The sequence below is a fragment of the Montipora foliosa genome, chromosome 14 (assembly GCF_036669935.1).
Source record: "Montipora foliosa isolate CH-2021 chromosome 14, ASM3666993v2, whole genome shotgun sequence".
NCBI lineage: Eukaryota > Metazoa > Cnidaria > Anthozoa > Scleractinia > Acroporidae > Montipora > Montipora foliosa.
This window is the reverse complement of record NC_090882.1, coordinates 9,862,478-9,877,477: the sequence shown is the minus strand read 5'-3', so window position 1 is coordinate 9,877,477 and position 15,000 is coordinate 9,862,478. Positions and strand designations below refer to the sequence as shown.

The window sequence follows — 15,000 nt, the reverse complement described above, 5'->3', positions numbered from 1 at the left end:
ATTTTATTCGCACATCCAATGAACGTTGGGCAGACTGCAGAGCAGAGGTAAAATCACCTAACGAATGCTGTGTCACCCCGAGTGAATGGTAACTATCAGCTGTGCTTGCATGATCTTCTCCGAGCAACTTTATTCGCACATCTAATGTCCGCTGGAAGGAATGCAGAGCAGAGGTAAAATCACCTAACAAATGCTGTGTCACCCCAAGTGAATGGTCACTCTCAGCTGTGCTTGCATGATCTTCTCCGAACAATTTTATTCGCACATCTAATGCCCGCTGCTTTGACTGCAGAGCAGAGCTAAAATCACCTAACGAATGCTGTGTCACCCCAAGTAAATCGTAACTCTTAGCTGTGCTTGCATGATCTTCTCCGAACAATTTTATTCGCACATCTAATGCCCGCTGCTTTGACTGCAGAGCAGAGCTAAAATCACCTAACGAATGCTGTGTCACCCCAAGTAAATCGTAACTCTTAGCTGTGCTTGCATGATCTTCTCCTAACAATTTTATTCGCGCATCTAATGCCCGCTGCCTTGACTGAAGAGCAGAGGTGAAATCACCTAACGAATGCTGTGTGACCCCGAGTGAATGGTAAATCTCAGCTGTGCTTGCATGATCTTCTCCGAACAATTTTATTCGCACATCTAATGCCCGTTGCACAGACTGCATAGCAGAGGTGAAATCACCTAACGAATGCTGCGTCGCCGCGAGTGAATGGTAACTCTCAGCTGTTCTTGCGTGATCTTCTCCGAACAACTTTATTCGCACATCTAATGCCCTCTGTGTTGACTGCAGAGCAGAGGTAAAATCACCTAACGAATGCTGTATCATCCCGAGTAAATGGTAACTATCACCTGTGTTTGCATGATCTTCTCCGAACAATTTTCTTCGCACATCCAATGAACGTTGGGCAGACTGCACAGCAGAGGTAAAATCACCTGACGAATGCTGTGTCACCGCGAGTGAATGGTAATTATGAGCTGTGCTTGCATGATTTTCTCCGAACAATTTTATTCGCACATCTAATGCCCGCTGCTTTGACTGCAGAGCAGAGTTAAAATCACCTAACGAATGCTGTGTGACCCCGAGTGAATGGTAACTCTCAGCTGTGCTTGCATGATCTTCTCCGAACAATTTTATTCGCACATCCAATGAACGTTGGGCAGACTGCAGAGCAGAGGTAAAATCACCTAACGAATGCTGTGTCACCCCGAGTGAATGGTAACTATCAGCTGTGCTTGCATGATCTTCTCCGAGCAACTTTATTCGCACATCTAATGTCCGCTGGAAGGAATGCAGAGCAGAGGTAAAATCACCTAACAAATGCTGTGTCACCCCAAGTGAATGGTCACTCTCAGCTGTGCTTGCATGATCTTCTCCGAACAATTTTATTCGCACATCTAATGCCCGCTGCTTTGACTGCAGAGCAGAGCTAAAATCACCTAACGAATGCTGTGTCACCCCAAGTAAATCGTAACTCTTAGCTGTGCTTGCATGATCTTCTCCGAACAATTTTATTCGCACATCTAATGCCCGCTGCTTTGACTGCAGAGCAGAGCTAAAATCACCTAACGAATGCTGTGTCACCCCAAGTAAATCGTAACTCTTAGCTGTGCTTGCATGATCTTCTCCTAACAATTTTATTCGCGCATCTAATGCCCGCTGCCTTGACTGAAGAGCAGAGGTGAAATCACCTAACGAATGCTGTGTGACCCCGAGTGAATGGTAAATCTCAGCTGTGCTTGCATGATCTTCTCCGAACAATTTTATTCGCACATCTAATGCCCGTTGCACAGACTGCATAGCAGAGGTGAAATCACCTAACGAATGCTGCGTCGCCGCGAGTGAATGGTAACTCTCAGCTGTTCTTGCGTGATCTTCTCCGAACAACTTTATTCGCACATCTAATGCCCTCTGTGTTGACTGCAGAGCAGAGGTAAAATCACCTAACGAATGCTGTATCATCCCGAGTAAATGGTAACTATCACCTGTGTTTGCATGATCTTCTCCGAACAATTTTCTTCGCACATCCAATGAACGTTGGGCAGACTGCACAGCAGAGGTAAAATCACCTAAGGAATTCTGTGTCGCCCCGAGTGAATGGTAACTATCAGCTGTGCTTGCATGTTCTTCTCCGAACAATTTTATTTGCACATCTAATGCCCGCTGCTTTGACTGGAGAGCAGAGTGAAAATCACCTGAGGAATGCTGTGTGACCCCGAGTGAATGGTAACTCTCAGCTGTGCTTGCATGATCTTCTCCGAACAATATTATTCGCAAATCTAATGCCTGCTGCTTTGACTGCAGAGCAGAGGTGAAATCACCTAACGAATGCTGTGTGACCCCGAGTGAATGGTAAATCTCAGCTGTGCTTGCATGATCTTCTCCGAACAATTTTATTCGCACATCTAATGCACGTTCCACAGACTGCATAGCAGAGGTGAAATCACCTAACGAATGCTGCGTCGCCGCGAGTGAATGGTAACTCTCAGCTGTTCTTGCGTGATCTTCTCCGAACAACTTTATTCCCACATCTAATGCCTGCTGCTTTGACTGCAGAGCAGAGGTGAAATCACCTAACGAATGCTGTGTGACCCCGAGTGAATGGTAAATCTCAGCTGTGCTTGCATGATCTTTTCCGAACAATTTTATTCGCACATCTAATGCCCGTTGCACAGACTGCATAGCAGAGGTGAAATCACCTAACGAATGCTGCGTCGCCGCGAGTGAATGGTAACTCTCAGCTGTTCTTGCGTGATCTTCTCCGAACAACTTTATTCGCACATCTAATGCCTGCTGCTTTGACTGCAGAGCAGAGGTGAAATCACCTAACGAATGCTGTGTGACCCCGAGTGAATGGTAAATCTCAGCTGTGCTTGCATGATCTTTTCCGAACAATTTTATTCGCACATCTAATGCCCGTTGCACAGACTGCATAGCAGAGGTGAAATCACCTAACGAATGCTGCGTCGCCGCGAGTGAATGGTAACTCTCAGCTGTTCTTGCGTGATCTTCTCCGAACAACTTTATTCGCACATCTAATGCCCTCTGTGTTGACTGCAGAGCAGAGGTAAAATCACCTAACGAATGCTGTATCATCCCGAGTAAATGGTAACTATCACCTGTGTTTGCATGATCTTCTCCGAACAATTTTATTCGCACATCCAATGAACGTTGGGCAGACTGCACAGCAGAGGTAAAATCACCTGAGGAATTCTGTGTCGCCCCGAGTGAATGGTAACTATCAGCTGTGCTTGCATGTTCTTCTCCGAACAATTTTATTTGCACATCTAATGCCCGCTGCTTTGACTGGAGAGCAGAGTGAAAATCACCTGAGGAATGCTGTGTGACCCCGAGTGAATGGTAACTGTCAGCTGTGCTTGCATGATCTTCTCCGAACAACTTTATTCCCACATCTAATGCCTGCTGCTTTGACTGCAGAGCAGAGGTGAAATCACCTAACGAATGCTGTGTGACCCCGAGTGAATGGTAAATCTCAGCTGTGCTTGCATGATCTTTTCCGAACAATTTTATTCGCACATCTAATGCCCGTTGCACAGACTGCATAGCAGAGGTGAAATCACCTAACGAATGCTGCGTCGCCGCGAGTGAATGGTAACTCTCAGCTGTTCTTGCGTGATCTTCTCCGAACAACTTTATTCGCACATCTAATGCCTGCTGCTTTGACTGCAGAGCAGAGGTGAAATCACCTAACGAATGCTGTGTGACCCCGAGTGAATGGTAAATCTCAGCTGTGCTTGCATGATCTTTTCCGAACAATTTTATTCGCACATCTAATGCCCGTTGCACAGACTGCATAGCAGAGGTGAAATCACCTAACGAATGCTGCGTCGCCGCGAGTGAATGGTAACTCTCAGCTGTTCTTGCGTGATCTTCTCCGAACAACTTTATTCGCACATCTAATGCCCTCTGTGTTGACTGCAGAGCAGAGGTAAAATCACCTAACGAATGCTGTATCATCCCGAGTAAATGGTAACTATCACCTGTGTTTGCATGATCTTCTCCGAACAATTTTATTCGCACATCCAATGAACGTTGGGCAGACTGCACAGCAGAGGTAAAATCACCTGAGGAATTCTGTGTCGCCCCGAGTGAATGGTAACTATCAGCTGTGCTTGCATGTTCTTCTCCGAACAATTTTATTTGCACATCTAATGCCCGCTGCTTTGACTGGAGAGCAGAGTGAAAATCACCTGAGGATTGCTGTGTGACCCCGAGTGAATGGTAACTCTCAGCTGTGCTTGCATGATCTTCTCCGAACAACTTTATTCCCACATCTAATGCCTGCTGCTTTGACTGCAGAGCAGAGGTGAAATCACCTAACGAATGCTGTGTGACCCCGAGTGAATGGTAAATCTCAGCTGTGCTTGCATGATCTCTTCCGAACAATTTTATTCGCACATCTAATGCCCGTTGCACAGACTGCATAGCAGAGGTGGAATCACCTAACGAATGCTGCGTCGCCGCGAGTGAATGGTAACTCTCAGCTGTTCTTGCGTGATCTTCTCCGAACAACTTTATTCGCACATCTAATGCCTGCTGCTTTGACTGCAGAGCAGAGGTGAAATCACCTAACGAATGCTGTGTGACCCCGAGTGAATGGTAAATCTCAGCTGTGCTTGCATGATCTTTTCCGAACAATTTTATTCGCACATCTAATGCCCGTTGCACAGACTGCATAGCAGAGGTGAAATCACCTAACGAATGCTGCGTCGCCGCGAGTGAATGGTAACTCTCAGCTGTTCTTGCGTGATCTTCTCCGAACAACTTTATTCGCACATCTAATGCCCTCTGTGTTGACTGCAGAGCAGAGGTAAAATCACCTAACGAATGCTGTATCATCCCGAGTAAATGGTAACTATCACCTGTGTTTGCATGATCTTCTCCGAACAATTTTATTCGCACATCCAATGAACGTTGGGCAGACTGCACAGCAGAGGTAAAATCACCTGAGGAATTCTGTGTCGCCCCGAGTGAATGGTAACTATCAGCTGTGCTTGCATGTTCTTCTCCGAACAATTTTATTTGCACATCTAATGCCCGCTGCTTTGACTGGAGAGCAGAGGTGAAATCACCTAACGAATGCTGTGTGACCTCGAGTGAATGGTAAACCTCAGCTGTGCTTGCATGATCTTCTCCGAACAATTTTATTCGCACATCTAATGCCTGCTGCTTTGACTGCAGAGCAGAGGTGAAATCACCTAACGAATGCTGTGTGACCCCGAGTGAATGGTAAATCTCAGCTGTGCTTGCATGATCTTCTCCGAACAATTTTATTCGCACATCTAATGCCTGCTGCTTTGACTGCAGAGCAGAGGTGAAATCACCTAACGAATGCTGTGTGACCCCGAGTGAATGGTAAATCTCAGCTGTGCTTGCATGATCTTCTCCGAACAATTTTATTCGCACATCTAATGCCCGCTGCTTTGACTGCAGAGAAGAGGTAAAATCACCTAACGAATGCTGTGTCGCCCCGAGTGAATGGTAGCTATGGGCTAAGGATGCATTAGCTTTTTGTTTATTTGTTCTCAATAGGATATCAAGAGCGCACGTTTGGAAATAAAGAGCCTTTGAGTAGTTCTTCTTGCAGTAGTGCAATTCACCGAAGTGTTGGTAGACCTTTGCGAGAAGGTGATTGCCTTCTTGAGAACGAAGGGACACGCTTGAATCAACGTTCTCCTTTGGGCCTGAAGAGCTATGTTTGAATTCCTCGAGTGTTGCTTGGTGACGTGCGACTGATTCTTCGAAACCTGATCCAACAATTCCCTCTTCTGTGAATGTTGACCCCAGAAGTACCATAACATTACCGCAAAAATGAAACAAATGAAAAGGGGTTTTGGAATTTATCTGGAGATCATTTAACATTCGAAGGACAGGGTTAATTACAAATTGCTGGGTGTCAGTGTCAAAGAAGTTCTTTGCTGCTTTCCTGATGTGAAATATAACTAGGAATTGCAATGGCCAATAATTACCGGAGTCAAAAGTATTTGTTTGAAGCTCTTTGCCATTGCTTGGTCTTTTACCTTTGAGTCCTAGAGGTGGAATAACAATCAGTTGCTCGTCTGCAGCGGAATTGCATTCCTTGCGTGCTTTGTCATAGTAGTAAGTCGAGGTAGATGGGTCGTTTAAGAACTGATAGTAGACCGCCATGACTTGGTTAACAACGAGCCTTAGAATTTTCTGCTCTCCACTTTCACGCATTAAAGAAAGAACCTCTTGCAGGCACTGTATCCCGCTCTTAACCTCGCCCTTAACAAGCTGACAGATGCCAAAGTAACACAAGTATTTACTCCTTTCATTATCAGAAACCGAACAAGATTTTGACTGGATTTCATATGCTTTCTTGAGAAGTTGCATTGTACTTCCTTCCGCTCCCCAGGTAATTTCACCAAATGCTTTAGAAGCTAGTAAGCGTCTCTGGTAATGTGTATTTCCCAGAGCATTGGCTGCCTTTAAGGCCGAATCGTAGATAGTATAAAAATTGTCAGATTCAATAGAACACCAAAACAACGTGTCAAGAAACATTTCTGCTGTTATCAAAACTTTAAAAACATTCTCGGCTATCCTGGGATCTGTGCAACCGTCTACTAGACTTTCTATAAAAATCTGTTTTTCCTCATAGAATGCAATGAATGCATCCATGGAATGACCATTTAGAAACTCATTATTCAATTTCTCAAAACGAGAAATGTAATGCGCATGGAAACGGCACTTTGCATTTGCTACTATTTCTTCCATTCGCTGATCTCCTGTTTCTTTAGCAAATGATTGAAGAAGCTTATGCATTATGTATGTTCCAGACTGGGAGTTTGAATCGAGAAAGGACTTTCTTTGAAGTAATTTCAACATTTTGATGGCCTTGCATTTCTTAACATTCAATACAGCTGCTGCGAGAGTCGTGGTGAAACATCCCGGGAGAACAGACAAAGACACAAATGCTTCTTTTTGTTCGGGAGAAAGTCTGTGGAAGGACTTTTCATATAAGAACTGCAATCTTTGATTAGCTGGATAATCTGGATTGTCTAAGATGTCGACGATACTTTCTGTTGTGGACTCAGTGAACTCAATCAAACACTGAATGAAGGGGTAGTTTCTAAAGAAACTGTGGTGCTGCGTCGGTGGGGAAGTAGTATACAAAAATTTGGTTTTATCAACGGAGTTGATAATGTAAATTGGCCACCGTACAGAGATTCTAAAAGTTGACGTTTCGAGCGTTAGCCCTTCGTCAGAGCGAATCGATTCGCTCTGACGAAGGGCTAACGCTCGAAACGTCAGCTTTTAGAATCTCTGTACGGTGGCCAATTTACATTATCAACTCCGTTGATAAAACCAAATTTTTGTATATCAATCAAACACTGGCTTGGTTGAACATCATCTTCAGAAACTAGAGAGCACATTAACCTCATTGCAAGAGGCACACAACCACATATTTGGGCAATTTGTGCGCAGTCATCGGGAGTAGCATTTGGCACCAATTCGTGAACAAACGTACGAGATGAGGTGTCATCCAGCGACCTTATTCTTATTGATTTGTGCCCTTGGAAATTCAAGTTGATAAATTCAAATGATTCTCGTGTGGTCACCACCAGAGTTATCTTCTTATTTCGCGTGAGAATTTCTCCAAATAGTTGCAGGTCGTTATCTTTTACATTTGGAAAGCCACTCTCTAGCAGATCATCTACATTATCAAAAATAAATACGCAGGTATCTGAAATGTTGCCGAGGGTCTCAATTAGCTCATCTTCAAAGGACAGAGGCTGAGATTCTGATCTCTGACTCGGGATGGGTTGTCTTACGAGGCTGAAAAGCTTCGATGTCAGATGTGCCTTCGTCTGAAGTCCTCGTAATGAAAGGAAACAAACAGGAACGCGTCGAGACTGCAGTTGGTGCCCCACCGCTATAGCAACCGATGTCTTTCCGAATCCGGGTGAGCCCCAGATCGTTACGATTCGGGTATGTTCGGAACTCACTAGATCCACGATCTCTTGGCATTCACTCTGTCGGCCAGTGAAGTTTGGAATCATTGAAGGAAGAACAGATCCTGGGACTGTTGACTTGATGTCTTTGTAATGCAAAAGTAAAACACAAATTAGACGTTGCTTCCTTTTTCGCAATATCCTTTTTCTCGTTGAGAGAGAAGATATCAAGAAGTAAAAACAAATATCATCTTCAACTTTGTGCACATAACCGAAAATTTTATTCGCAATTAAGATAACTTGTCATCCACAGAAGGCATATTTCCCGTTTTTCAATGCATTGTAGAAGTAGAAAACTTCGGTTGCCGTCATTTAAATGAGGACAGACCTTGTGCAATATTGGCCACGTTCCTAAGATGACGTCACTGCAGAAACTCCTCGTCACAACATAAATTATCTAGTTATAATAAACATAGTAAGTAGACTAACTATGTAATAAAGAGAGCAAATTTGTTTGTGACGTCATCTCAGAAATTGACCTTTGGCTTTGATTAGCTTAGCTGAAGAGCAAATTTAATAACTACTGTACCGCTCGAAACAAAGAACTATTTAATTACAACGCTTATAAGAAGAAAGTTGTCTTGAAATGAAGCAAAGGATTCAAAACTCCCGACTTGAGAAACTGTATGTTGGCTTCACTTTTCGACCCCATCAATTTCCAAACACGCAGTTTTATAAATGTCACAGTTGTTACAATTTCAAAAACTTAAGCCTGCCTTTTGTAGTGGAAAACAATGCCAACAAAAGCCTCACCGCGTTCTCTCTCAACTGCAGAGTAAATTAACCGAAAAAACCTAGCTGAAACCTCGGCTTTCGTTTTCCGTAAACGAGGTTTTATCTCGGTCAAACTGGAGATCGAATCCGCATTTTGACCTGGGAAGAACCGCCGCAAATGCACAAATAGTTTCGAGCGGTACTGTAACAGTTTCGTTTATTTTTATGTGACTTGTGTTGATTGTTTTTCTTTTAACCACGCGAGATACACGGAAGATCTGTCTGTCTTTTTGTCATATTTAACAGAAAAACAGTGTCTTATTTGTCATGCCTATTGCTATCTGCTGCTGTTTTTAAAAAGAGTCTTGAAAACAGTTGTCCTAGTGTTTTACCTGTTTTTTCTGCTTCTTTATATCGTTCCTCTTCCTTCTTTTTTAGCTCATGGATCTCCTTCCCTAATGCACTTATATCTTCCTGTTGCATCCTCAAGCCCTCCGCGACCTCTTTGTTGGCAGTGAGGCTCTCCACTTCCTTTTTTATGGATGCTAAGGACTCCTCAATCTTTTCCATATCTGTATTTCTGCTCTCTAAATATTTTATGTATGCTTGCTTCTCTTCCCTTACCTGTTGTTCCAACTTACGGACTTCTGTTGTTGGAAAGTCAGATGCAGTCAAACTTCCAATGGCATCAATCGATGCAGTTGGAATTCCCACAGCTTTGAACGCTTCTTTAGCATACTGAATGTTCTGGTCAAATGTTGCTTTGTCCATCTCCAAGCGAGAAGAATGACAAACTGTATTCCTCAAACGCCGAAGCTGATCAATAGCCAGTGCAAAGGTCTCGGCATTATCTCCTACTGGGCTCAACACAGATCCATGGAAACTTCCATAAGGAACAGCTCGGGGCTTCACATACAAATCATTGAGTGTTTTGGAATGAATACTGAAGGACTTTGCAAAGATGGTAGCCTGGAAGAAGGCGGTACAATCCCATTCACTGTACGACTGGTGTGTAGGAACTTTAGTTGTCCCTCCCTCTGTAGAGACAAAGAGATTTCTCACAGCAGTGGAGTCATCCCAAAGCTGGTAGCCAGGGCGACGCCCAATGGTGGTGTCCCACATCGCCTTTAAAGTCTGACGTAAAGCCTTTGGGAATTCATTTAAAACCAGAGACAAACACTTGAAATGATTTAACTCCTCATCACGATAAGGGTGCAAGGACATCACGAATCAGTGATATTAAAGCAATGCCACAATAGCGAAAAGGAGTCCGACCTAAAACAAAAATAAATGAATAAATATAATAAACGGATTTCATTTCATTCACCTCTGTCGGGAAAAGAAAGCATGGTTTGCTCATTCTGAAAATATTGCCTTAAACATGTTCTCAAGAAGAGAACAAGGAAATAATTTTCAAAGCTTTGATGACTGAAACGGGTTTTTAAAGATACATAGGGAAAGAATTCCATTACTCGCTCTGTGACGACGACGTTTTCCTGGCTTACAAAAAAAATTTAAAAGTTGCACAGAAGCCTATCCTATACATAAAGATTGATTTTAAGTTGAAGCGGTGCAGAGTCCTACTTTCGCAGAAACTGCTCCGAAAACGTTACTATGCATAAACAATACAAAAGCCCTATCCGATATGATTTTCCTTTCGGCGAAAGAAATATCCGGTATAGTGTAGACATACCCAAAATGATCTCATTTTAGTAACCAACAGGTCATTCCTTAATTAAGATATTTTGACCGCTACTTTGGTTTGGAGAAATTTGAATGAAACTTACAAAGTTTCAATGCAAAGACCCAATAATTCGACAGTCCAGCCAATTCTTTTTAATTCATCAAAATAAGTTACGGAGAAATCAGTGAACCACTCAAGTTTTTCAGAGGTTAAAAACTATTGCCTATGAGTTTGCCGACTGGACAGAGAACCCGAGAAAATGCGAGCAAGCGCGCGTGTATTGCATACCCTCGGGGGATTAGTCCCTCGCTCTCGCGTTGCTCACGTCAGATCGCGACAGGTCATGTGCAATTAATATGAGGACTCCAGTTAGTAATCTCGACATGTTGGAAGAGACCAGTCGGGCTGGCAAATTTCTGTAATTTCAACTTGAAGAACTTGTTACGAAATGTTGCCGTGCGGAGTGTTTTACGAATATTCTGCAGCTTGAAAAACAAACAAGGAAGATCTTTAGCATCACGAAATATTAAAGCCATGTTACCAGCATGGTTGTCCTGATAGTGTAGTGGTCATCACACCCGACTAGTGATCAGGGGGACGTGGGTTCAAATCCCGCTCAGGGCAATTACAATTTTCCCTCGAAGTTTTCCAGTGTTGAGTTGCCCGAAACTTTCTAATATATATGAGAAACGTAAAGCGGTTTTTCAAGATGATCTCACAAAGTGAAATCTGTTGAAACAAGTATCGCATAGAATTTCATGTCAGACATCTAGACCGCACAATCTTTAGCCAACTGTGTGGCTTTATAGCTCAGTTGGCAGAGCGTCGCACCGGCATCGCAGATGTCATGGGTTTGAATTCCGTTGAAGCCACCTGAATATTTCAGGTGTCGATTAGAGGCAATTGCTTAAGGTGGCTCACACCAGTTTCAACACTTGAAAGAAACGTTTTTATTAGAAGGATTGACACTACAACACTTTATTACTTAGCAGCAATGTTATGGTACCATATCAAACACCAATTATTGCTAAAAAATATTCGGTCATTTTTGCGATGTTAAACGTTATATAATATAATAATAATAATAATACTGTCAGAAGGTTGGACTGCTTTAGATCATCGTTAAAGGTATTCATATTTACAGAGTGAAGTTTACGATAACTAATTTCCTTTCGTTCCAGAGGTGGTTTCTTCAGGCGAAGCTTACAGTGCACAGCGGAGTGATCAGACAGCATTGGATCTCGTGTTTCAGTGCAAATAACTAACTTGTCCGCGGCTCTGGTTATGATCAGGTCTAAGGTATGGCCCTTCTTATGGGTGGGTCCATTAACATGCTGGACTAGACTGAACGATTCTAGGACCTTGTTAAATTTGACAGTATCCAAATTTCTAGTGTCATCCATGTGATAGTTGAAGTCCCCCACTATTAGCAGATTTCCAGGGGAAACTAACTGCTCTGTGAGGGTGCCGAATTCTTCGAAGAATAGAGCACTATTTAGCTGATTTGCCTTCGATAGAGGTGGTCTGTAAATGATAAAAATTCTTGTAGATCCGGTGGAGCATGTCGTAACGACGTCCAAGTATTCAAAAGAGCTAAATTTTCCTTGGGTTTGTCTCGTAACTTTTATGTGTTTCTTTACTAAGAGACCAACTCCTCCTCCTCGTGAGTTTTTCCGTGGAACATGGTAGAAGCAGTATCCAGTGGGGCAAACTTCGGCAATGGAAAAATTATAGTTCTCATAGTTTTCATTATCGCGTAGCCATGTCTCAGTCACTGCAAATATATCTACGTTATTTTCAACTGCATAATCTTTAATCGCAAGCTCCTTCTTATTGATCGATCGGGTCTTCAGCCAGCAAAATTCAATGGGTATAAAGCCATTTTGCAGTTTTTGGTTTGATCATCTTAAATTGATAAGATTTTGCCGATTCACTCCCCTGAGACAGCAACTTTTAAAACCGGGAGTGACATTATGTGACACAACAGTGGGCCGTGATGCATGGCTGCGTTTGGCTTGTGATGAGACAATGACCGGTATTGTTCTGTTCATAGAAGGCCCCGGGTTGAGCTTGAACGTCAGATCACCAATTAATTCCATATTGAATGCGGCGGAGCTGTTAGGATAATAGAAACATGGTCTTTTGTGTCTTTTCATCCTACGCCGCTTCGGAAAATTTCTGTGCAGAAAAGAATCGGTGATTGCATAACCAGTGTGCGTCCAGCCGCGTGGTATGCATGTTATGAACAATACATCTTTGTTTGGGTAATGACATGTACTGTGAAATAGGATTCCAGCAACTTTATAAGTCAACCGAAGGTGCAGTGGTGGATAGGAAAAATCCCTTCTAATAGGTAGAAGATTCAGCCATGAGTCGCATTTTCCAGGCCAGTTTGTAGATTTATAGTTTCTGTACCGTCTCCCATTTAAAAATGGGTGGTTGGTGCAGCAGAGAACGAACCAAAGGAGAAAGAGTGCGGAGCGATCACACATACGTCTTAACCTCACTACGTATGATCACACATACGTCTTAACCTCATTACTTTCTTGTGGCAAGAAGAAAGCTCTGCAAAAACACCCCATATTTTGGCTTTAGTTGCCTATATCTCAAAAACGAACTCGGTGACTCCCATTTTTTATTTCTGAAATGTAATCAACATGCCAGGATAAAACTTTCTGCAAAGTTTAAAAGAGTTCTGTGGAGCAGATTTAGAGCCACCTTAAATAATTGAAAATTTAAGGTATCTCTGAATCCGCTCCACAGAATTTTTTGAACTTTGCAGAGAGTTTTATCTTGGTCTGTTGATCACTTTTGTGCAATAAAAAATGGGGGTCACCGAGTTCCTTTTTGAGATATAAGCAACTAAAGCCAAAATATGGGGTGTTTCTGCAAGGCTTTCTTGTTGCCATGGTAACTTAATACGTCACAAAAAGGACTGCACCTTGTTCAGCAATAATTGATGTTTCACATGGTGCCATAACATTGGTGTTACGTGATAAAGTGTTGTCGTGACAATCCTTCTAATAACAAGGTCTCTTAAAAGTGTTGAAACTGGTTTGAGCCACCTTAAGTTGTCCACACAAGTACGAGGATCATTTCTCTTTTTCGTCTATAGCCCGCACTTTAATATCTACATTTCTTGCAAAGTTAGTTGTCTACACTTAGGTGTTGAATCCTCAAACCACCTGTTTACAACGTCACGAATTTCGGACGGTAAAGGGCTCATTCCGTGGTGAAGTTGCGACTAATGTGAAATCGACTGTAACAATACTAAACGGCCGATTTTCAGCCTACAGTATCTTTGTACAAGTTATCCTACCAGTCATGCCTCGCAGAGATTCCACGAGATACTGCGCATGCCCACAAGCCAGTCTTTCTATGCACGCTGCCCTCCACTACTGGCAAACGCTAATCATTTGGGGAAAAATATCCATACATTTTGTACTCATCGTGAATTTACAACCAAGGGAAAATCGCTTTTAGAAGCAGCAAAGCAGTACACAAATTGATCTGGGTGATTTTACCGGACTATGGGTAAAAGACCAAGCTTTGTTCGGCGGAGATATCAGCCTATACCCTGCGAGCAGTCTCCTTCGATCTTCCTAGATAAGTCGGGAAGAGAAAGGAGACTGTGCCAGCCGCCTCGACAGGTATTTGGGTGTCAGTCACGCGTGAACCACAAAACCAAAACAAACAGTCTGGATATTTTGGAACAACTCTGGCAAACACACGGCAACCAAGGAATCATTTCCTTGGAATCTCAAGACAGTTCATACTTTGAAACTGCCATTTCATTTTTTACTGACAGGTTTCTGGCAGGCTAGTTTCTGTAACCGACATACGCCGGACACATGGGAATTAGATAGTTAAAAATTGATGACGCGTGGCGATTGATCATGCGCAAAAAATTAAAAACAAAAATTAACACGTTTGACAAGTCGAAGCTGAACTGTCTCATCCATTTCTTTGGATGAGCGGCAAATCCAAGAAAGGCAAGGTGGCTGGCAGATTTGACCTTCCCGGCTTCTCGACTTACCTCGGAAGATCGAAGGAAACCCTGAAATAAATATTAATTGGATGGGTGTTATTCAAACTTGGCAGCGGTAATCTACGTCAAGTAAGGCACAAAATATACCCACTCTGCTGTTGCCAGGGCAACCATTTTTTTGCTGCTGGTCTGTTTAGCACAGGATAGATTTTGTCGTTTATTGTCGTAATACGACATGTTCACTCGTTAAGCTGATACAAAGTTGTAAAGCATTATGGGCAGCACTTGCGTTTCAAGTCTGGCCATCTGCTTGTACTTATCTGTTCAAAATCCGAAATATTTGGTTCATTGTAAAAAATGTCACTGGAAACGAGAGTGTTGCCATGGCAACATCTTAATGGGTGTCACTTTGTGCCTTATCTGATAAACATTACTGGTGCCAAGTTTGAACACCACCCTCCAATATGTTTGGAGATATTCTTAATTTATTGCAGTCAAGTGTACAGTTTATTACGTCATCAATTTTTGAACAAAAACTTGATCATCTCTGGAAAGAAGATATTCCAAAATAGAAAACACCATTCTTCATCATTTTGGAAGGTCTTTAAAGTAAGGA

The 15,000-nt window shown here is 42.7% G+C and overlaps 1 protein-coding gene and 1 non-coding gene across 2 annotated transcripts in view; one reads left to right on the top strand and one right to left on the bottom strand.

Annotated features, from left to right (window-relative positions):
* LOC137984415 (uncharacterized) overlaps positions 1 to 9,951 on the bottom strand; it is a 10,817-nt gene extending 866 nt beyond the window's left edge. The window contains exons 1-5 of the mRNA XM_068831593.1: positions 9,105 to 9,951; positions 7,379 to 8,084; positions 5,441 to 7,115; positions 4,090 to 5,392; positions 1 to 3,963 (exon numbers count right to left, since the gene is read on the bottom strand). The exon at positions 1 to 3,963 is cut by the window's left edge and continues 866 nt beyond it. Coding sequence (XP_068687694.1) covers positions 1 to 3,963; positions 4,090 to 5,392; positions 5,441 to 7,115; positions 7,379 to 8,084; positions 9,105 to 9,936 — 8,479 coding nt within the window. The 5' untranslated portion in view covers positions 9,937 to 9,951. The remainder of the gene's footprint in view (positions 3,964 to 4,089; positions 5,393 to 5,440; positions 7,116 to 7,378; positions 8,085 to 9,104) is intronic.
* Positions 9,952 to 10,947: 996 nt separating this feature from the next.
* Positions 10,948 to 11,020, top strand: Trnat-agu (transfer RNA threonine (anticodon AGU)). The gene has a single exon. It is a non-coding gene; the product is annotated as a tRNA-Thr (tRNA).
* Positions 11,021 to 15,000: the final 3,980 nt, after the last annotated feature.